Source organism: Xenopus laevis, chromosome 2S, assembly GCF_017654675.1.
Source record: "Xenopus laevis strain J_2021 chromosome 2S, Xenopus_laevis_v10.1, whole genome shotgun sequence".
Classification (NCBI taxonomy): domain Eukaryota; kingdom Metazoa; phylum Chordata; class Amphibia; order Anura; family Pipidae; genus Xenopus; species Xenopus laevis.
Genome location: NC_054374.1, coordinates 117,265,309 through 117,290,229, shown reverse-complemented (window position 1 = coordinate 117,290,229; position 24,921 = coordinate 117,265,309). Strand labels below are relative to the sequence as shown.

The 24,921-nt window shown below is 36.9% G+C and overlaps 1 protein-coding gene across 1 annotated transcript; it reads right to left on the bottom strand.

Annotated features, from left to right (window-relative positions):
* Positions 1-3,371: 3,371 nt before the first annotated feature.
* On the bottom strand, positions 3,372-13,150 carry acod1.S (aconitate decarboxylase 1 S homeolog). The gene is made up of 5 exons (XM_041584333.1): positions 12,112-13,150; positions 9,635-9,796; positions 8,586-8,675; positions 6,292-6,497; positions 3,372-4,828 (listed from the first exon to the last, which is right to left on the bottom strand). Exons 1-5 carry the CDS (start codon positions 12,121-12,123, stop codon positions 3,874-3,876), a joined length of 1,425 nt encoding a protein of 474 aa, XP_041440267.1. The 5' UTR covers positions 12,124-13,150; the 3' UTR covers positions 3,372-3,873.
* Positions 13,151-24,921: the final 11,771 nt, after the last annotated feature.

The following is a 24,921-nucleotide window of genomic DNA, read 5'->3' as shown; positions in this document are numbered from 1 at the left end:
AGCTTTTACTATATACTTCTACATTTTTTCCATGCTATAAATCTCCCAGGCTTTTTTCAGTTGTCATGGCAACACAAAAAGAATACATTGGTTGGCTCGGTGTCAGGAACATTCTCCAATTCTCCTCGGGAATATTTTTCCACACAAAGTGTAATTTGCTGACAAGATATTGGGCTTTTATAATGGAGTAAGTGGTGTCAGTACCATTATTTGACCTCACCAGATCCCAGGAGGTTGAGTCTTTGAGCTGAAGTTGATTAAAAAAATAAACTACAGAGAAAATGTATGAGATTGCATTGTTCATGGTAATAACTAGATTTACCCTTTCGCTTTCCAGCTGATGAAATGCTAAATTTAGGTCTGTAGTACATGGGACATTTTGGATTTTTTTTCTATGGCAATTAACAGCTAGGGAGAGGGGTCCAAAACAATTATAAGTCCCCCCTCCCCCGTGCATGTATAGCAATCACCTGCAAATGCAGCTGTAGTCACTAGTCAATCGATTGCGGCTTGGAAACATTGCACTCTGTTTGCAGCTGATGCTGATTTCAATCGTTTTGACTCCAACTCCGGAGCAGTTAGTAGCTGCAGGGACTACATTTTGAAATTGCCCAGAGATTTTGTAGTCTTAGTAGTTAGCCTATATTTAATAGGGATTTTGTCATCAGAATAAAACTGCCAATCATGTGGCATTCCAGATGGGCCATCAATCTGTGATTGAACCAATCAGAGCTAGTGCTGCAGGGTATATAGTTAAAAGGTAAACGTTAAGTATGCCTGTAAGATCTAAAAAGGGCAGAGCTTTTACTTACACTATAAGTTCTACTGGAGAGGTACACTACTTCTTTCCTACTATGTCTCTCCCCACCCTGTGTGTATTTTCTATATTATTAAACTGAACAGCACTGTGTAGAAAATAAAGTTATACATACACACAAGAGGACATGGGGCTAACTAGGTACAGTATATTAGGGAAGAATGTATAAAGGGTCCAGGCTTTGCTTGACCCCAGAGTAGTGGTCAAAGTAGCAAGGGTGAACGCAGGCTGCTTACAATTTACATTCTACACAAGGACCAAAAGGAACAAAATGTTAGAAATATCACATTGTTTCCATTCCATATCATTTGTCACACATTAACATATTATTTTTTAGTACTTGTTTAGTAACATTATAAAATGAAGAACAATAAGCACTAGGAAAAAAAACAGTATTTCACAGCTTTCTCTTTCAGATTGCATTATTGACAATACCGCAAGGAATTTCTACTATTGCACAAAACATTTCACGTGTTTTTTCCCTATGACTAATACTATATCTGAAGTATCTGATATTTTACAGCAGCTAAAACTGAAAATAATAATATGATTTTCTTTTATTGTTCACAAAATATGAACATGTATACTCAAATGTCCTTAAAAAATAATTTAGCATGGATCAAACCATATAACACTAAAGAAATCAACTAGCAAACAAAGTTTGTATAAATGGAAGTATTAGTAATTTGTTTAAAAAATAAATATATATATAACATTTTTATATGGGAGCAACACAATACTGTGTACAGAATTGGATGGCAGAATACAAATTGTACTTAAAGGAGAACTAAAGCTTAACTAAAGAAGTGGACTAGAAATATTCTACATTATGTTTTGTGCTTCTGTATCAGCCCAAGGCAACCACAGCCCTTTAGCAGAGGATATCTGTGCCTCCAAGTATGTCCAAGTAGCTCCCAACTTCTTTGAAATGTTCCAATATAAATATGTTTAGTATTTAATACAAATAATTACAACGAGGCAGCACAGAATCCAGTGCAATTAGCATCAGAATTTAATAGTCAACCCTGTAGCATCAGCTTAAATGACAGAAGAACCTAATTTTTTACTTGTGAATTTGCAATGACCCCTAAGCTTAGCTTCTCAACAGCTGCTCGAGACCCACTGAGCATGTGATTGTCGCAAACACTTTCCAATATGGTGACCCCCCCCCCTGTAACAAGTATGAAGTCTTGGATCACAGCTCCTATTGAGAAGCTGGGACTTTAGGCTGGTACAATAAGTTCATGATGTAAAATTTGGCATTTTTGACCATATTCATTTTAGGGTTTAGTTCTCCTTTAATAGGAAAATGTGAGATAAGTGCAAGGGTGTATAGGTTACACTCTCTGCATTTTCTTTAGCATGTACTGTAAGTAGGAAAGAGTTGGCAGGAGACCATTTTGTGGCATTTGGGAGTCTCTTGGGTCCTCAAAGTGTATGTTGCATGATAAGCAATGTAGAGAATACTAGATGCCATTAAAGAAACACAACACTTCTTAAGCACAGCAACTTTCCAATTCTCAACAGCTTAGAGTGAAAAAATAGATGATATAGTATATAACAAGTTTTCAACCAGGGAAGAAAGATCCATCAGTTCATTTAGCAAGGTCTCAGTAATGTTCCCACAGAAAAAGTGATATTTGCATTACACATGACCACGGGTTAGGTTTGCAACCAAAGCCCTTTAATAACAGTATACATTGAATCTGTAACTCGTGTGGCTAATTGGCAGTTAATTCATATGCATTCTGCACAATACAATCATCTCTATTTCAATTACCTTCTGTTGTGCCTGCCTTCCACTCTGAATCAGATGCTGCTGTTGCAACTACTGACACAGGGCAAACCTGGAGCTACTGCCACCTCCTCTCCAGGCAGTAAGTCCAGGTTTCTTTTGCACCCATAATCATGATTCCAAGTGGACTTTGATGCAATTGCATCTCATCTGCAACTCAAGGTATGCGCACTGACATCCATTTTGACTGCACCAATCAGAAATGCATCAAGAGAATCTCCTGTTTGCTTCCACAATGATGACACAATTCTGGGCAAAACAGTTTGCTCAGTGCACCTCCGTAGGTGAATGTGCCCTTAAGGGCTTGTCAGGATTTCATCCTTAGTTTACTTTCGGAATCCCTGTCATAAATAAATGATGGGACTGCTGTTTGTCAGAAAGGAAATAGAGATATTCATGAGTGGCAAGAAATTGCCAGTGCTATGAAATATTTTGCATTTAGTTGGACGATTGTTTCCCATACAAAATATGTAAGCAATGGATTTTATTACAATTATGAATCATACCAAGAAGGGTAAGGAGCTCTGGAGCAGATATGGGCCATAAAAATTGTTTGCTAAACTGCTCTGTTTTATTCACACATAACACTGACAAAAGGTATTTCAGATGTAAAACAAAATTTTTTTTTTTTTTTCAAATCTATACAAATTACAAATTCATCTGGGATTACAACATTGTAAATGATTTATACTAGATATCCCTTCATTAATGCTCAGTTAAATACAAAGGTCATTTTTTTCTCTCAGTATTAAATGAATATATGTAAAATCACACCATTCATTGTAAACTTATTATTGCACTAGTTTTAGAGAAGTAGAAAGCTTGTAGCTCGTGACTGGCAATTTCCAGTGTTTCATTTTGGAACCCTCACACCATTACAGGCATATTAAAGATTTCTGGAGAGGCAGCATTTGTTGTGCCAGCTGTTGCACAATTACCTTTGGCATGACCTACTACAGCCAGATAGCTGAAAGTTTCCTATGCCCATAATACGCTTTGCTGCTCGCTTATCAGTGCATGTTATTTCCTATTACTGCACCTAATGTGAAGAATAAGATGATATTGTACAACTGATACAGTACAGTTATCCTATGATAAAAGTTATAAAAGATAAACACAAAGCTACAAAACCAGTGTGTCAGTCACTGGGGATGTTGTGGAACAATAAAGAATTATTAGTATAATGTAGGTGCTGTTGGTGTTAAAGTGCAGGAATAATATACAGTAGACACTTGTGCTTTTATTAAAATCTTGACGCAGACTATCGTAAAATAGTTCCTTTGCATTCTTCTAATGCATCATTTCTTAATTTCAGAAAGGAGCTTAACACAGAACAATCTGCCACATCTTCCAGTCTATCCACATTTTCCAGAATACCTTCTACGCCATCTTTTGAAAGGACAGTGGAAGCATTAGACCTAAATTTGTTCACGAGATCTTCTTTGCTAAGAGGTTTTCTCCAGTGACCATAGAATGTGTCACATCTCTCGCTAAAAGTGTCATCATTTTGCATTGTTAGATTGACCTCACAATACAGCTTCTCGAAATTTGGTTTGTTGTCTGATGGATGAACTACCTGTATCTTACCTAGAAGTTCTCTCAGACTTGGTCGAGAAATGTTGTTTTCAGTAAATGACTGAACAGATACAGTTCCATCAAGAAGAGCAGTGCATGTATTAAACTGGAAGGAATGGCGAGCTTCGTGTTCTGATGCGGGGAAAGGGCGATTCACGTACTTAGCGTCTGGGATTTTTAGTTCAATTTTTTTTATACTGTCCACAGGCAGCAATCCATTGTTCCCAACAATTTGCTTTCGGACAGCTGAAGCAGCATCTGCAGCCCAATGCATTCCAAGATAAGCTGGAAAGCGCTTAAAAGCCACATCTTGATCTTCCAGAAGCCAGGTAAAAGAGTCCAGAGATGGTAAACTCTGGGGATCGTAGTCATTATAGAAAGCACCAAATCCAGTCTCCAAATCAAAAATCTGCTTGTTACCCTCAAGGCCTAGATATGCCAAACAAGAGGCCTCAAGGCCATGTCGACCAGCATTGCCGATGTGCAGTGGTTTGGTTTGTGTGGCTACATTAGCCATTGGGGCTCCAGAATAGGATGCAGCAATAGCTAGGGCCTCACGGCACTGAGACTGGTTCAAATGTAGAAATTTAGATGATGCTGCGGCACTCCCCATAGGTCCAACCACGGTGGGAGGGTGAAATCTGTTTAATAGGCAATTATGTAAATTGTTAAACATAGACACTTGTATACGACAAAACTATCATTCACATATAGGAATTTAAATGAAGTTTTCCTTACTAATTGCCCCAAAAATGAACAGATATACAACTAACACATGATAGAGCTCATTTACTAAAACTGGGCAAATTTGTTCCAGTGCAGTTAATACTATACTTTTCAGTAAAGCTTTACCTTTTGTGTTGAGTTTATATTTTCTTGATCATTTACTGGCCGGGCATTTAAAGCCTCAAAATGCATAATAAAAATAATATTATTTTAAGTAACGTTATGATATAAATGAATGCAACTTTTGAGTGGCTTTAAAGGTATTTAAATATAATTACTATTAAAAGAAACAAACAAACTGATGCATGTTTGATAGCAAAAACCAGAAACAATTACTCTTTGAATCACGTTACCTTCAGAAACAACCATAAAAACACTGGAAATTGTCACTGATAACCTCCACCAATTCCTAATCAGTTCATGGGACAGATCGTTTCTTTTGAGAACTTACATAACCCCAAACAGATTACATAGAATGGGATGGGTCCCCTCTGCTACATGTAAAAGGTGCGGAGGCAGTGACAGATCCTACTGGCAAATGGTCTGGTCATGTCCTATCATTAATAGGTTCTAGTTAGAGGTGACAAAATATGGTGGATACATTAGCACTCCCCCCAATTCATTTTCCCGAAGTGCGTCTTCTGGAGCTCGTAGTTGACCTCTTTCCCATAAACCACGCATGAATACTGATGCAGTCCCTTCTTTTTTACCCCAAATTAATAATAAGAATGATAAAAATGTGATTGCAGTCTCCCCTCCCTCCTAAGAAAACCACATGGGTAGAGAATGTAACCAATATGCTTCACTGAACACTTACATATGAAGCTAACGACAACATAATACATTTTAAAAGATTTGGGGTCCCTGGTTGGCTTGCTAATGTTGCCATGATTATAATATTGCTTAATCCCGTTAATATTAACTCTTATCTTATTATTCCTTCTGTATCCCCTCTCTGTTAAAATTCAATTAAAAAACACCCGTTAAAAAAACTGAAAATTTGTATTAATTATTAATATTATTAATTGATGTGTACATGAAAAGTAGATTAGAATAATTTTTTTTTTTTCATTTTTTACTTTAAGAAATATGCAGTTCAGCTCTTGACTGACTCAAAATCCTCACCTTCCATTTTGAATATGCTCTTTGGCATCATGAAAATGGAGAATAGTGTAATTAGTGATGTGCATTGTACACATGTACCCTTCAATATGTATAGGTAAACTGCATGCAAATGCATTTTCATCATTTGATTTAGTTGCCTAAATCTAAAATGTGTGTATGAATTCAAACTTGTTCACTGCATTGGCTCACAACCCAACTAATCCAATTAACATCTTTGTAATTGATCAGCAAATGATTTGTCTGTATTCTCTACCTCTTTGGGATATCTCTGGCTTCTTTAGAAAAGCGCATCAGTCTTCCCTGAACCTCAATGCCAATGTTAAATGCCAAAAGAAGATCAAGTCCAGATGGCCTCTGGTTTCCAAGATAAGATTCTGACAGTGCCATCAAAGAAGGCAAGACTGCCCCTGAAGGGTGGGTGGCAGGGTGCCATGTGTCATCAAAATCCATGGAATGAACCTACAAATTAACATTCAATGATTAAGATGACTGTAAATGCAAGATTGAAAAACTGTCACTATCCCTTACACTTGGGGGGTCATTTACTAAACTCCGAATGCAAAAATCACAAAAAGATTTTTTTAAATAAAATCAGACTTTTAAAAAAAATCATGAATTCGGAATTTATTAAACCCAGAGGATGGGAAAAGTCCAAATCTGAAAATCCGGCATCTCAGACCTGTCCAGGTTGCATATAAGTCAATGGAAGAAGTCCCAAAGATTTTTTGATGTGCGCTGGGTTTTTGGCAAAATTCGGAATTTTGGAATGAAAGATCCGAAAAAATCATGAAAATCGGATTTGGTTGGAGTTTTTTTCAGAAATTATTGAGATAAATTCGGACTTTGATAAATAACCACCTTAGGGGCAGATTTATTAAGGGTCTAATTGAAAATTCAGATTTGAATTTTCAAATTTTTTTATGGTCAAAACTGTCAAATTTGACTAGGGAATTATCAAAACTAATTAATTTTCGAGATTATCATACTCTGGCCCTATTCGCCACCTAAAACCTGCCGAATTAATGTATAAGTCAATGGGAGAGGTCCAGGGATCAATTTGATGATGTTTGAAGCCTTCCTGACATTCAAGTTTCTTTTGGAGAAAAAACTTGAATCAAGTGTTGTATAAATGAAATCGAATTCAATTCGAGTTTTCGGATCGGTATATTTTGTCCGCGTTTTAACAATTCTATTTTTTTAATACATTTCCCCCAATCGAATTTCAAATTCAATCGAATTTAAGGGAGTTTAAAAAAACTCACATGAACTCGAAATTCGACCCTTGATAAATGTGCCTCCCCATGATCGTCATGTTTTACCACACGTCTAATAAATGATATACACATATATTTTCTGCTTAAAGGAATTGTTCAGTGTAAAAATAAAAACTGGGTAAATAAACTGTGCAAAATAATGCTCTGTGCAAAATAATGCTTCTTATATAGTTAGTTAGCCAAAATGTAATGTATGTAAGGGTGGAGTGACTGGATGTCTAACATAACAGAACAGAACACTACTTCCTGCTTGTATCTCTATGGTTTCCACCGATTGGTTACCAGGCAGTAACCAATCAGAGACTTGAGGGGGGCACATGGGTCATATCTGTTGCTTTTGAATCTGAGCTGAATGCTGAGGATCAATTGCAAACTCACTGAACAGTTATGTCCCATGTGACTGACTAACTCAGAGTTAGAGAGCTGAAAAAAAGCAGGAAGTAGTGTTCTGGCTATTATGTTACACACAAGAATGAATCGCTCACCTCCGTTTCTTTTCCCTTGGGAACAGGTGTTTAGCAGGCAATTTCTGCCATTGGTTAATCAAATCATATGCAATGTCCAACAGACCGCAGCACACTGACACATTGTTTCTGTGAAGTTTTGTGATTTATTGGCTCATTATCAGTAGACAAAACTGCAACGTTTCGAGTCTCACAGGACCCTTTATAAAGCATTATGGCTATTATGTTAGACAACAAATCACTCCATTACATTTTTGGCTAACTAACTATATTAGAAACATTTTTTTATTTTGCAGACCCTATCTATTTACCCAGTTTTTATTTTTACACTGAACTGTTCCTTTAACTTTTCCTTTGGGAAAACAGCACAAGGGGGAATCATTCCAAAGTGAAGCATTCAAAAGTGATCAGAAAAGGAGTTCAACAAGGAGTTAAGCAATATGTCATGCAAACCTTGGCACTTCAGATATTCCAGGTTGAGTGCTAGATAAAGTGCCGTTGGTTGCCTATCATTGTTATCAGTATTATCCATATACACATACATTAGACTAAAACACTGACATATTTTATCCCTCAAGATTATTTACTGTAATTGTGGTTATGATCGCCTCTAATACAAATTAAAATGCACTTCTGCTATTGATTACTTTGGCCTCTGAACATAAAAATGGCCATATTTCTACCTAGGACTTTAAAACAAACTGTGCACAAAGCTCCAGTATAATTTAGTATTATTAATATACTCTGCCTTCAGGAAAATGGGCAATGGCTATCTAATATTGATCATAAATAATTCAAAAGTTTCTTACAGCAACTCCATTGACAAAAGAAGCATAGAGTGGAGGAAGCCGAACATCTGATTGGCCCCAAACAGTGCTGGATGTATCTGCGCTGTAAATCTGAAATCAATGAAACATTCACTCATTTCATACAAGGACAAGACAAAAGAGAGGAAGCCGTGTGCTTCCATCAAATCTCGGTTCTTTTTTATAATGCAATATAATGCAGCCTTGCCAATTTCATTTCTTATGATTGCTACAAAAAATAAATTACATTTAACAGGCAAAGCGAACTTAGATGAATAGCTTTAATAGAGTGAAAATTGCAGCCTGTGTTTTTACATAGTCATTTCATCGTTTTAAAGCTTTTCGGCGACAAAAATAGCAGCATTAGATCAGGGAGTACAGGGCAGAAATAAATATTTTAAAATTCACATTTAAATCACCAACCCAACAACACAGTTTCCTTGTTTTATAATAAAAAAGTAATAATAATTAGCACGTCCTCCAAAATGTGGGTTCAGTTGATTTAGCACATATATCTGCTCTCAGAACACATTTCTGTTTTATACATGTTCCACTTTAGGCTCCCCTCCTTTTGCTATTGTTCAGTAGTTCTGGGGGGAGCTATAGTCACCTAGCATTAACTGCCCCCCTGCAATCTGACAAAGCTCTATCTGATAAACCCCCAAATTAATAGCCACCATTCAGCAGGTAGGATGTACTGGTCACCTGTCCCACATCTTATTTTTTGCGATTGGTTACTCCTCCTGGGCAAACTTAGTACCTTTAATTACATAAACCCCCCTCTCCAGTCAGTTAACTTTGCCACTTGCCACCAAAGAGTGAGTTGGTGGATAGCCAAGCAAAGGAAAAGAGGTGGATAAGGAGGGACTGCAAGAGCAGAAGAATCTTTGTAAAGAATGTCACTGGGTAATGCAAACAAATCTCGTTTGATTCAATTAATAATGTAAAGGCCTATCTTTTCCTTATGATGTTTACAAGATATCCCTTTAAGTCTTAAATAGACTTGTTGTATATATTGTTGTATATATTTCATGACAGTCAATGTTTCATACTTTGCTGTACTGTAAGGCTTTTTGGAAGACTTCAGTGGTTGTGCCAATCAGGCCAACTCCTAATGTATCCAGAATCATGCGCTTGCTTCTCTGGATCACCGATTCAGTCAGATGAGCACTGCTTAAACCATGGATCACATTAGCAAAGCTCCCAGTCACCGTCTGCAAAATACATGAATGATTGTGAGTAGAATAGCTTGTTTTCTATAGCTGAACACAAAAACCAATTTAGGACATGCCGCGTAGAGCATTCTGTTAGAACAGGCAATGGAAACGCCTGTTAAAAGGGGTCTGTCACCCTAAGAAATAATTCCAAATCCTATATTGTAATGTTAGTCAAGCTAAATAAACTTCACTTAGACTATGGGGCGCATTTACTTAGCTCGAGTGAAGGAATAGAATAAAAAAAACGTCGAATTTCGAATGATTTTTTTTGGCTACTTCGACCATCAAATGGGCTACTTCAACCTTCGACTATGATTTTGAATCGAACAATTCGAACTAAAAATCGTTCGACTATTCGATAGTCGAAGTACTGTCTCTTTAAAAAAAAACTTTGACCCCCTAGTTCGCCACGTAAAACCTACCGAAATCAATGTTAGCCTATGGGGAAGGTCCCCATAGGCTTTGCTACCTTTTTTTGGTCAAATAAAAATCGTTCGATCGATGGATTTATAATCCTTCAAATCTAATCGAACGAATTGCGGTAAATCCTTAGACTTCGATATTCGAAGTCGAAGGATTTCCATTCGGCGGTCGAATATCGAGGGTTAATTAACCCTCGATATTCGACCATAAGTAAATCTGCCCCTATATGTCATTTTAATCACATCAAGCAGGCAGCAGTCATTTTGCAAACACTGTTATTAAGGAAAACTTTGCATTATCCCAAAATCATATATATGTGCCAGAATGGAGGACCCAATGCCCATGCCCAAGCATTGGCTACAAAATTAGTTGGTAAAAAAGGAGGGGGAATGTGGAGAGTTTAGTGACATCTAGGAAGTGCAGAACAGAAAGTGAAAGTAATTCCCAGCCCGCCTCTATGACTAAGGCATAGAGGGGGGCAAGCAATATATGATTGACAGCTGAGATTTTTAAATGGGTTTATAACAGGTATAGATGTTTTATTGAAAAAAAAGAATATGGGTTTCATGTTCAATTTGAAAAGGACTTTTATTAAACAGCTTTTTATATCTGGGCGACATGTCCACTTTAATGGTATAACATTTGTTATGTATCTATGCAAACCTGGCTTAACATCACACTGTACATATTGTATCATTTTGGATGAGAATATGCAAGGAAAACACTTGGTCATAGTAAGTTTACCTTGAATATTTTGCCAAACCCCTAGGGGGTTTACCGACTATACAAGAAGTGCAAAAAAGTGCATACAAAGGGTTGCTGACACAGGGTTGAGCTAAAACCATGGAATTAGCTGTCTAAAATGGCTAACATCCCAGAAACTAATATGCACAGTGTGGTTTTAAAAATTACTTGAATTTAAGTAGACTGGAAATTGGGTGTTAACCATATTGCTTAAAATAAAGCTATTGAGAAACTTCTTTTGCTTTATCCAAGTCCCTAAAGGAAATGTGACGTGTGCCAAGAGCATTGGGCGGATGATGGCTAAGTGTCATCTTAATGTAAGGTCGGACTTAAATAACAATACAGACCCATCTGTGTGGGGTGATCCACTGGCAGTAGCAGATTTTATAATATCACAGTAGCTGTTTAATTCCACTGGGACAAATAATCTAGAAATTGTTTTGACCTGATGTGACATTTTTTATACATAATATTTTAACAGTGTACTAATATTTATTCATTTTAATGACATATACCTATCACTAATGTTGATCCATTATGTACTCAGTGCCAGCCAATACATTTATAAACAGATACCGACATATAGGGGAGAACATCAATCAAAAACTAAGCAGCAAGTAGAGAGATAAGTACATTTTATATTCACATTGCAAAAAACATGTATAATCCCACTGTAACTCTTTAAAAACATCTTGGAGCAGGATTCTGTTATTTAACAGGCTAATAAAATATATGTTATCAAAGAAGTATAATAACTATTACATTATACATTATTAATTTGGTAGTGTTGGTATATACACTGAATATTTATATATATATATATATATATATATATATATATATATATATATATATATATATATATATATATATATATATATATATATATTTGCCATAACAAAATAATAAAGCAGTGCCCATGCTCTTTAGGTTGAGTTCCAATTTTTATACAGCAGCATTTCTTTCTGCATTAGACAACGGTAAATAATATGTGATATGAAGTTAAGTCTACACCATCTCATTGGATCCACAATTAATCATAGATTTAATATGGGCCCAATTTAAAAAAGTAAGGATACAGTACATTAGGTATGGCTTTATAAATTTTAGTTGCTCTATGAAACAAGAAAGGTTATACCCAGTACCTTAGCAAGCATGGTTCCTCTCACTCGGATTGTGGGACAGCTGGTATCAGGACACAGTTTGTACTTTCATGGTGTCTCTGCTTTATGCATTTTATACCCTAGGAAGCACCGGTCCCTCCCTCGTTCTGCTCTCATCTTTCTTCCCCTTTCCAGAGCTAGAGTTTCCAATTCACATAATTTCTAATTTCCCATTCTACTTTGAGGAGGCAACTCATCAGTTTTACAGATTACACAATCAAAAACCAGACAAGATGACAAAGTAAAAGTCACTGGGCATTTATTTCTTGCTTGCATGCAGTAGGTACCCGCTAGAGGTTTCAGTGCAAATGTGCTTTTTATTTATCCCTGGCTGGAATATATAAATTTTTGAGCTTACCACCAAGAGGACATATTGTGTGGATGTTGTAGTTACAGCTGTCAATCTGGGAGGCTTACAGAACCAACAGCTTTATATGTTGTTAGGATGCAAACATGTAAATAAAACTTTCACCCAATACCAATGGCATAGTTTTCTGCTGGGCATAGTGTCAAATGCACTGAATACTAAACCATGAATGTGTCCACTACTTCAAGGCATGTTTCTCATGGTTTTACATTTTCATAGAGAAATATCAGTAGCAACATTACTCTTCCAATATGTACAGTATGCACATGCAGACTTGTATTGGCACATATTGTGATTTTTTTGCCAATTTAAAAACCCAGTTTCTCATCCGTTAGGTAAAATCACTCATGCTGAAGCACACATTCATGATTATTCCATAATAAAATTATAAAAGTGATCATTTTAGATTTTATTAGCCTAGTTTTTTTAGCTCACATTATAGTCATACATAAGCCCCCTCCCTGGATAGTGATAACTGCTTACCAGCCATATATCATAGAATCTATGGCAATAGATGTCAAGTGCCAAACACCATAGACCCAATGTTTGAGGGCTCCTTTTAGTTCTATGTGAATTGCATTATGCCTAGGAACATAAGAGTCAAATAATGGCTGCCAGGACAAAGGTCAATATAGAAGTTTAGGCAAAACTTTTAAAGAATTACATAAACAGCCAGTTAGACTACAATAATGAGAATGGGCCTTGTCATGTCACTGTTTTTTTCTGTATTTAAACATTTAAACAAATGATTACAATGCTCCTTATTACAAAAACATTAGCCTAACCTTTAGCTGGCTCAGATTTCAGCTCACGTCCGCAAGTAATCAACGTCCTGCATATTTGCTAATTACCGTAATCATGTCTTATGCAAAGGTCACATGTAGCATATTCACCTGTGAAGGGGCACACATTTCCACCAAGACTGAAAAACACAATTTCACTTCCACCCATTTCATATAGAAGTCAAAAGGAAGCAGTCAGGGGTGTTTCTTTGCCAGTGGATCACTTGCATGGGTCAATATGGCCTTAGAAATATTTTTTGGGTAACCCAAAGAACTTCAACTGACATCCCTAGACTTTACTGCCCTTTCTGGATATCTGGTTTTGCTGACCATTGATACATTTTTACCAAACAGGGAAATCAGACACTGTTGTGCCCGACTTTGGTTTGCCTCTCACTAGGGATGCACCAAATACTTATTTTTAGTGAATATTTCAAAGGGGATTTGGGTGAATCCTTAGGGTTTGTATTTGGTTTTGGTTTGACTAGACATTGGATTTGACCAAATCCTGCTGAGAAAGGCTCAGATTCAGCTGAATCCCAAACCCAATCCTGGATTTGGTGCAGCACTACCTACTCCATAGACACACAGGCCACATAGTCAAATTCTGTTATGAGCTATCGCTGACAAAATAACCAGAACATAGTAACATATGACTGAAAATCAATACATAATAACATCACAGTTGTATGTCTAGCCATACATTGTCAGATAGTACATAACAATGCAACACATTCAGCCTATATGTAAGTACAGTACAGTGATATACAGTAATTAAACTCTGTGCCTTCCTGTTTTGAAAGAGGCTAAGAAAAAAACGCAGTTCCTTTTCTATTTCTAAAGTGAATGTAATAGATCTACCAAGAATGACAAATTCCAGGAATCTCATGTTGAAATAGTGGTAACTATACTGAATGCACATCAGCTTTTTACATGAACAAATCTATTGGTCTGCCTCAAAGAAATAAATATTATATTTCTGTAACCACTGGCTCATAAATAGGGCAGAAATAGTGCAAACAAATAATAAAGTGGTACTCCTCTTAGCTACTGTATATTTTCTGCTGATCCTGCCACCCGCAAGCCAAAAATGAGCTATTCTACAGTATGATCACTTTCCAATGACCCATTCTATAAAGTAGATTCTTTAATCCATTTATAATGTAAAAGCAGCCACATTATTGTGTCCTTCTGATCCAGCTCTACATCAATATCATGCTCCTCTCCTCACCTGTTTTTTTTCTAATGCTGATCCCCAGTCAGTTTTTCACATAACTCGAATCTGCCCCCATTCCCTGCTAGCATTTATCATTTGCCACTCAAGCTGATGGTTTGTGCAATATAGTCATTGCTGATGTTATACAGTGTCAGATGTAGCTAGTCTAGCAGGTCACATGGCACAGGGGGCAACTGAGTGGAGAAAATAAGGAAGCAGATAATGGAGCAAGCAGGTACAGAGATATTTCACATGTTGGAAGACCAAAGAATGAATTGAGGATAGAACTCAGCAGAGGCAGCTGAAGGAAGAAGCTCACTGATAAAAGCCGAACACATAAAAGCTGACATGTTTTAGAGGTATGGAATATAATAGATAATGCCACTTTTTTGCTCTTGATTTGAATGCATTTTTAGGGTAATGGCAAATTGAGTCATAGAGATGTTACATGGCCCTATAAAGCCAAATACCTTGGCCCCTAGCAGTGAGTCCCCCTAATCTGTGCCTTAGGATGATGCCTCAACAAGCCTGTATACTGTTAATAGTAGGGGAGTACTTCTAGCATCATGGCAATGGCACACTAAAGTCCGGTCTTGCTTTTCTCTAATGTGGCACTCCTGTATGCCAGATACCATTCTGCTACCATTGGCTGGAGAGATCTGAAAAATCCTCAGATACCTTTTTAGCGAACTCTACTAACACTTAGACAAACTTGTAGTATGATGAGACAATTTAAAATGGGTCTTCATTTTTTACATTTTATGGATTATCAGTTATTTAGCTTCTCTGATACATTAAGTTGATCAGTTAATTTAGCAGCTCTGATACATTAAGTTGATACATTTGTTAACTTTGTCCCTGGTAAGCAGAATCCCTGAGGTAGAGTCCAGCAGCGGGTCGTGTACCCACAGGTTACCCGCAAACACCTGTGGTACCCTTCGGGTTGTGTGTAGAAGTTCCAGGTGTGGATATAGATGCGGTCGGTGGTTCTGCGGGTTTGCGGGTCGGGCCTTCTCAATATCAATATTTACTCCTTTTTTCTGGGCACGTCTACTTCCGATGACGTCACTTCCAGTTTATGACAGGACTTCCTGTTTTACTCCTTTTTTTCTGATCACGTCTACTTCCGAAGATGTCACTTCCGGTTTACAATGACAGCACTTCCTGATTCTTGATGGTCAGCGGGTTGCGGATAAGGTACTTGCAGGTCGGGTAGCGGGTCGGGTAGCGGGTAACAATGCGGGTTGCAGATCGCAGGTTGCGGGTACGGGTCGGGTTCTGGTCCCAAAAAATGGACCCACGCAGGACTCTACCCTGAGGTTCTTTAAAGGCAACTGTTAGAATTGATACAATAGTTGTTCATATTCCACAGATGCACCTGTGAAATGTATCAATTATACTGTATGTAACAATTGTAACAAATGGTACAATTAAATGTAAGAGAATGGAATATGAATAGGAGAGGCCTGAATAGAAAAATGAGTAATAAAAAGTAGCAATAACAATATATTTGTAGCCCTACAGATCATTTGTTTTTTTTTTAGATGGGGTCAGTAACCCCCATTTGAAAGCTGAAAGAGTCAGAAGAAATCAAGATTAAAAAACGAATAAAACTAAACAGCAATTGAAAAGTTGCATATAATTAGCGATTCTATAACCTACTAATAGTGAACTTAAATGCAAACCACCCCTTTAAAAAATGAATACCAATTACAAAGTGACTATGAATGGGAAATTTTATGGGACATCTTTATTAATGTTTGAGCATTCAGTTCCTATAAACGTGCTTGAGTTCCTAAATGTACGCCTGTTCTGCATCCGAATACCTTGGCTTGCTGCTAATTGTTTATTTTTTTACCCCGACAAAAAAATAAAAAGCTTGTCAGGTTTTAGGTGGCAAGCCTTTTTTCCCCTTTTTGATAAACCTACTTGGGCAAGGCAAAGTATTTAATAATCATCATAGGAGATCTGTATAAAAACTCTGAAACATAACATTCACCTCTGAAAAGGTATTTTTAGACATTACTGGATTTGGTTCTGAAATCTGTTTAGTAGGATTTGGTATTTGGCCAATATATGTATTTGTTGCATCCTTTATACATATGTATGTGTAAACAGCATCTTTTAGATTTTGTTTTTTAAATTATACACTTCTGCTATTCCACAGACAGTCCTTCAGACAACATTGCCAGATAAACCCTAACAATGGATGTCCCCAAGACACCCTTACATTATGCCTCAATCAGGGCCACCATCGGGGGGCCACAGGGAGTACAACTGTACCAGGCCCGGGCCTGAAGGGGGGCCCAGCTGTGCTGCATTTTTCTAAATAGCGGGGCCCCCTTGGCAGCACCAAAGTTATGCGGCCTCTTCGGAAGTCCTAAACCACTGAAAAGCGGAAGCTCCGAACTGCTGAAGTTCCGAAGTCGCACAAAGAACAGAAGTCACGAAAAGAGCCAAAGTTGAAGTCCTGAAGCTGCGAAAAGTCCCAAAGTCACGAAAAGAGACAAATTTGAAGTCCCAAAGCCGCAAAAAGACCCAAAGTCACAAAAGAGCAGAAGTTGAAGGCCTGAAGCCACAAAAAAAAAGACCCGAAGTCACTGAAAGAGGCAATGTTGAAGTCCCGAAGCCACGGGACCTGTATATGGCCATCTTTAATACAAGCATTTGATTGGTTGCTATGTGTAACTGCATCTGAAAAAACGGTGCCTTTTGTTACATATGGGGAATCTTGTAAGGCTATCTGCAAAGTTGTTCCATACTTTGTGACTATAATTGTAGAACCTATAAGAAAACTTATGTCTTGCAGACCTGGTGGTGTTGCAAGCTCATTAATCTCAGAGTAGTGAAAAGGGAAACTCTTTAGGTATTAGGTACTAGGACCTATATTTAAAGATAGATTTTTAATGCCTACCCATTTGGGCCTGCACCAAGATTGCACTGTTCCTTAGACAATAATTGAAACTATGGGATATAGAACACCTTTTCTTTTTATGGCCTATTTGTTGATCCTGGGAGTTGAATTTGAAACTAATCACAACAGCATCCTGAGAAACCAGATTTACTGGATTACATAGGATTCCACACAAATCATCTCCCCACACCTATTGTACAACCCATTTCCTGAGGTATCACAGGGATGGAAACTACTTAATAGCTCAAAGTTCACAAACAATTTCACACAAACTATTGAAATTCCTGCCTTGATAAAACTAGAAAGTAGAAACCTTTTATGGATTGGTAAACAGGGTACCAACTAAATAGAGAGCAAGTTTTGGGGTTGGAAACCTTTGAATTTACTTGTTGCAAATATATTAATTGGTATTTACTTGTTGCAAATATCTTAATGGTTTATTAACATAATAAATAAATATGAATATCCCCATGTCCTTTTATTATGAAAACAGGTCCTTCCTTAACACTGCTAATGCCATACTCCTAGCTAGCTCTGTAAATTTTTATGGTAAACAAAGGGGGCTGATTTATCAGAAATCGAGTTGGGAGTTTTTTTTCTCGATTCAAAAAAGGCAGAAAAAAAATGTGGACAAATGAGCAAGTATTTTCCGAAACCTTCAATAGTCTGTACAGTCGCCAGAAAAAGCTTGGCAAGTAAAAGCTGGTGAGGTATACCCTAGATGGTACATTTATTTATTTATTATCCCAATTTATTAAAAACATTCAGTATTTTTAGCCTCATTGAAAATTAATGGGACACAAAAATGGCACACAAATTTTATTTATTTTTCTGCAAAAAACATATTTTATTTTATATTTTTCTTAAATAAGCTAGCATTCAAGAAAAATATTGCACAGGGTTTGTCTGCATTTTTTTTCCTTATCCATGTTTTTTTTTTTATGAACTCGTATTTTTGATAAATTTGCCCTTTAATGTTAATGCAGTAATTACGCTGTAGCCGACTGCAAAGGGGTGTGGACACTTCTTCCCTGGACTCCTGGTGCCTCAGAATGAGGGGGGAGATGCTGCTTCCCCAGTGTTATAAGTGAGATTTGTGTAAAGGCCTGGAACTGGAAGCTGGATTAAAAAGCTCTGTCTTCAGAAATGGGCTTTGTTTAAAGAAAACCTAGTTCCTGTAGCTGGGAACCATGAATAACGTAATACATAGGGTCATTTATATCACTGTGGTGCTAGTGTTGCCATGTTAGTAATTCTATTCATATTGGGTATCACACTGTGGCATTCAAATATACATTATGATGTTTTCTCCTTGTACCGAAGAACATGTGGGAGTTAAGATTTAGTAACTTGCAACAGTTGAGACCATTTTTAGAGATTTCATAATAACCTTTAAGTAGCAAAGCTTTGCAGTTTGGTTGTTTGGAGTAGCAAGATATATCATCCATTTGGGATTAGACACAATGTAAAAAAAAGATATGGTTTTTGGGATTTTATCACACAGAGCAGAAAGTGTTTTTGCATTAGCCGACAGGGGAGCCATGGAATTGGTTTGGATCATTTAGGCAAACCTGTGCATCTGTGAAATCACATTTTAGATTTGTGTCGAAGGACATGTGGGCCATAAGATGCAGTAAATTGGAAGATTTGAGTAGATTTTCAGCACAGTTTGATCATTTGGAGTAGAAAGACATACAACTATTTACTCATTTGAGAGTCATCAGAACATGTACTTTCCATTGTTTTTTTTCTTCTTGCATGTACCCACTGCTGATGGCATTTCTTTGTAATGTGTTGCTTTAAAATAAACAAATGTGAGTGCAACCATTTAAATGTTTTTTTACAAGTAATAAAAGGTTTTACACTATATTCCTGTGCTCTCCCTCTCTACTAGCACAACGCAACATCTGAAAACCACATCTTGGCATTGCAGATAAGCGTATTTATAAGCTAAACGCGAGTACCCACCCTTAAACACACATAAGGTGATCCATATAGAAAAACACCGTATGGTAATAGTGGCCAATTGTTGTACTGTAATAATCGTAAAACTCACTACACATAGGGGCAGATTTATCATGGGTCGAAGTGAAATTCGAGGGAATTTTCAAAGTAAAAAATTTGAAGAAATTTTTTGGATACTACGACTTCGACGTAAGATAGTTCAAATATTCGACCATTCGATAATCGAAGTACTCTCTCTTTAAAAAAAAACTTCGAATTCAATACTTTGCCAAATCAAACCTTGCCCAAGTGCTATGTTAGCCTATTGGGACCCTCTAGAGCATTTTTCTACGATTTTGGAAGTCGAAGAAAAAGCGTTTGATCGATTCAAAGGATTTAATTGTTCGATCGAACGATTTTACTTCAACCGCAAATGCCCAAATTCGATGAAAAAACCCTTGACTTCGATATTCGAAGTTGAAGTAATTCAATTCGATGGTCGAATTTCAAAGTATTTTCAACTTCGAAATTTGACCCTTGATAAATCTGCCCGTTAGATTGCCTCCTATGCTATATCCTTATTCCCTGAGCTTCTTTTAGCGCCGACTCGTATGGATCTTTGACAATTGAATTTCTACCCGAGGAGAAACGGGGCTTTTTCAAGTCGGGAACAAAGGAAAAATTCCAGAGACTGTGGTCACCTTTATTAAGGCGAAGTATATTTTCAAAAAACTCAGATGTTTGCTTACTGATTAAGCACAAAAAACTGGAATGTAAAAGTTCGGCATCTAAAAACTTGCGAGTTCATGTAGAAGTCAGTGGGAGTTGTCCTAGGAGAAAATCAAGCAAATTTTTTTTTTTTTAAATTCGAAATTTATTTGATCTTGTAAACTCACAAAATTCTAGTTTTTTACACAATTGTATTGAAGTTTTATATAATTTTTTTTAAACAAACATTTTTTTTAAATTGAGTTTATTTAAAGTAGAAAAAAAACTTTAAAACCTCCCAAACTTAATTTTTGATAAATAAGCCCATTAATAAATATCACATTTTTCATGGTTTAGAGTAATTTAATTAAATGACATATTTTTACCACTAAAGTTCAATTTGGGAAACTTAAACAAACCCAAAACATTTAATTGGCTATATGTGTGATGAGGTAAATAAAACGCTGCCCACACCTATAAACACATTGTAACATCATGGTTTGTTTGTCAGCAGCAGAGTTTCAGTCCACAATATCCCAGGCAAAGGCCTGACCTTCCAGAGAGACGAGTGTATCTATATGGAGCTAAACAAATGAAATCATTCCACACAGAGAGGCTTTTTATTGTTATACACAAGTGTGTCTGGGTATCAAGGCCATGCAATTTGGGAAGTGGTTTTCCAGGGTTATAGGTACTGATTGAAGCAAAAATAAAGGCATAAAAAAATTCTAAACTTCAAGAAAAAACACAACTGAGCAAGAACAATAAGGTGCGTATTTATTTTACATCATAATAAATTTGAGTTTGCAGTAGTATTTATATAACTCACCCATTTGATTCTATCTTAACTCAACGCTTGCTTAGAAAACATTATCAGACAGTACAAAATGTACGGTCCGATTTCTTTATGCAAAAAAAAAAATGTTTTATATTGCAAAACTGACGAGGGACATTTTTGAAATTAATCAGCAGATGTAATTGACAAAAAAAGTTATGCGAGTCATTTGCCTGCTTAATATCCATCGTTTGCAAACATTTTGATTTCAAATGATATTTTTATGATATTAAAGGAGATGTTTTGTAGAATACTCATTTTCTAGTATAATATTCCCCCTTCCTGACAATGTGTATTGGTGCTAGAAAAAAAAAAGAAGAAAGATTGGATTGGAAAGATTTTTACCACCTAAGACTATGATAATATCAGAGCTGCTTCTACTTCAGAGTCTAGGCTGAAATGAGGAGTGGGAGTGTCTCTATTCTCTGGCAGGAAGTGGTCATAGCTTTTACCGACAGGCTTAACTCATTATTAGTAGGGGAAACCCCTCCCAAGTTCCTCCCTGCCTGTGTCTCCATTCCTAACTTGCCCATATGCGTTATAACCTGTAGTTATTATTAATTTATTATATATTATTTATTTGCATCCAAATAAAATTTATTTTATGGCGGAGTAATTTCCTGTATGCGATGTGGGGCTTGGGCATGCAATCAGCGTTGTGATTAGGGAGATGTAGGAGCTACTCACAAAGTGCAGAAGAGAGCTGACCGGGGTGTATGGGAGGGAGCCGGTAGGAATCTAAACACTGCTGCCAGGAGAAAGTGCAAGAGTGAGCTGAGCAGAATTCCTCACAAGAAGCGCCTCCTACCTCTGTCCTCCCCATCCACAGTGCCTGTATGAAGCCTGCCTTCTACAATGGAAAGAGCCGGCGGCCCCAGAGACAAGCATTGAGGACTGGGGGACAGGAAATAGTTGTTAAGGGGCAGAACGATAGCAGTTTTTCGCATTTTTAAAAGAAATTTACCACAAAAAGGTTGAAGAAAAGACTGATGGCTTCTAATTTAGAGTATATACCATATATCGGTGCAGTATGAAAATGATGGTATATGTCCCCTTTAAAGGAGTTGTTCAGCTTTGAGATAACTTTTAGTATGATGTAGAGAGGGATATTCTGCGATAATTTGTTTTCATTTTTTATTATTGAAGGTTGTTGAGTTATTTAACAGATCTTCAATTTCCACATTAACCAATCTGGTAACTAGGCTCCAAATTAGCCTAGCAACCATGCATTGATTTGAATAAGGGTAGGACTCCACGAGGGATTTTGTCAAATCCGACAATAAGGTAAGAGATAGTGTTGCAGCGTTGATCCGACGCAACACGACGCTGTGTGAGACAAAATCGCTTGTGGAGTACTATCCTAAGAGACTGGAATATGTATAGGAGAGGAGCAGAATAGAAGGATCAGTAATAAAAAGTAACAATAACAATACATTTGTAGCCTTACAGAGCATTTGTTTTTTTAGAAGGGAGTCAGCGACGCCCATTTGAAAGCTGTAAAGAGTCAGAAGAAAAAAATTCCAATGACTATAAAAAAATAATTAAAAACAATTGAAAAGTTGCTTAGAATTGACCGTTCTATAACATAATAAAAGTTACCATAAAGGTACTCGACTAGAAAATCATGTAAACATTACATAAACTCAATAATCTGGTTTTGCTTCCAATAAGGATTAATTCTATCTTAGTTGGGATCATTTGATTGTAATGCAGTCTATGGAAGACAACCTTTGCGTAATCTTGGGAAATGGGTTTCCGGATAACAGATCCCATACCTGTAACAGGAAATTAATATAAATGACAAAGGTGCTCTTCCATTATGGGGAGTGGTTTAGGGTGTTGCAGTTTAAATATAGTAATGTTAGAATTATTACTAATAGAAGTATGAATGAATTATTACTAATAGAAGTATGAATGATCCAAGCACTGACATCTGAAATCCAGTGACACTGGCATACATATTCAAAGTCGAAGGATTTCAATTCCCAGTTGAATTTCGAGGGTTAATTAACCCTCGATATTCGACCCATAGTGAATCAGCCCCTACATGTATTCTAGCCCGACATTCACCCTTTCCTGCAACAATGCGACTTGCTAAAACGGTCTATAGCAATGTACAGATTATGTACAGATTGAATTGAAAAATGATGCCTTATTTATTGTGCACTGGGGCCAGTTCCGCCAATGACTTCAACCTTCATCGATGTACTGGATACAAACATCCATTGGCTGTGCGTGATTACAATTACAGGCATGCGCTCATTCTGTGGAACAACTGGCAGCTAGTCGCGATTCTTTTTCACAAAGGGTTAAACATGGCACTACATTCACTTTTTTTGCTATATATTTGGATTTGTTCATACACACAAACCATGTGTGGCACACAAATTTATTTGCCAGGCGCGAACTCGTGGAGAGTTCCAGCAAAAATTTGCCGGTGTAAAATAAAAATGGACGCCGTTTCACGAATTTCACAGGATATTCAATAATTTTTCGGCAAAGCGAAACACCCCAAATTCGCCCATCACTACCGGCCAGTAGTCACAGTGAAAGGACAGTTCCAATTTCTAAGACCTTTAGTTTCCCAGCACATGTGACTTATGGACACAATCAGCAAAAATTGCTGCTAAATCAGATGTTACAGAATTTCGATAAAAGCCACTTAGGAATAGGAATGTTAAAGGGGTTGTTCACCTTCCAAACACTTTTTTCAGTTCAGTTGTTTCCAGATTGTTCCTCAGAAATAAAGACTTTTTACAATTTACATTTTTTACGGTTTTCCAAAATCTAAGGTTAAAGTTGAATTTTCCGGTGTGTGGTGTTTGGCAGCTCAGTACGGTAATTCAGGGGCAGACTCTAAACTGTTTTGCAAAATTTAGGGGCATATTTATCAAGGGTCAAATTTCAAATTTCAAAAACTTCGAAATTCAAATAGACCAACTGAAATTAAGTCAAAGTTTTTTTTTTGGTCGAATAGGTCCGTATTCGGCTGAATTTGAATCATATGAATCAAATGAATAGCGCAATCGATCGATTTCAATTCGAAGATTTTCCCATAAAAAACTGATTTTTCAAAGTCCACCAATTGACTCCAAATAGGTTCTAGGAGGTCCCCCATAGGCTAAAACTGCAATTTGGCAGGTTTTAGATTGTGAATGGTCAAAGTCGAATTTTTAAAGAGACAGTACATAATAAATTTTGATATTCAAATTTTTTTCAAATCAAATCGAATTTGGACTATTCCCTAGTTGAAGTACACTAAAAATAGCTAGAAATTCAAATTTTTTTCATTCGAAAATTCACCTCGACCTTTGATAAATCTGCCCCTTAGTGGATACATGTCTCACTAGCATCTCTGAGGTATTAGCAACTATTGTATCAATTCTAACAGCTGCCTGTAATGAACCCAGAGATTCTGCTCAGAAGGCACAAAGATAACAAATGTATCAACTAAATGTATCAATTTAGAAAAGTTTACAGGGTCAGAGACCCCACCCGTCCTAGAGCTGCTTTAGAAGGTGAAACAAAACAAAACAAAAAAACACTTTACACTTCAATATTAGAAAAACGGGCCACACAGAAAATAATTGGTTCATTATTTCTGGTGAACTATCGGAAAACAACTATTTATTTGAAGGTGAACAACCCCTTTAAGCAGGACAGACTCTTCCTGTAGCCCATTCAGTTTTAACCACATATCCTCCACAAATTATTATTATTTGACCTATTTTATGACCCTGGTATATATGGAGCCATATTCAGAGTACAAATCAGCCCTACATCATGTGAAATCATGATTTCCTATAGTACAGACATTTCTGCATGGCATGTGGCTGCATTGATGCAAATGCAAATGCACCACTGATGTTTTTGTCATAGTATTTTACTCTAATAATCTCTCTCTCTTAACATGCAGTGGATAACTGGCCAACTACAAGGAAACAGCTGGACAACATGGCCTGTAGCAAAAGTATCTGAACTGGTCAGTACTACGCACTGCAGCATGTTCAGTATATATACACAAGT

What these genes read in the sequence shown, in the direction of transcription:
- acod1.S (XM_041584333.1), bottom strand. An exon ending in CTTTTGTCAATGGAGTTGCT is followed by an intron (nt 6,498 to 8,585) that starts GTAAGAAACTTT and finishes GTTAATTTGTAG; the next exon opens with GTTCATTCCATGGATTTTGA. An exon ending in GCCAGAGATATCCCAAAGAG is followed by an intron (nt 4,829 to 6,291) that starts GTAGAGAATACA and finishes CCTATTAAACAG; the next exon opens with ATTTCACCCTCCCACCGTGG.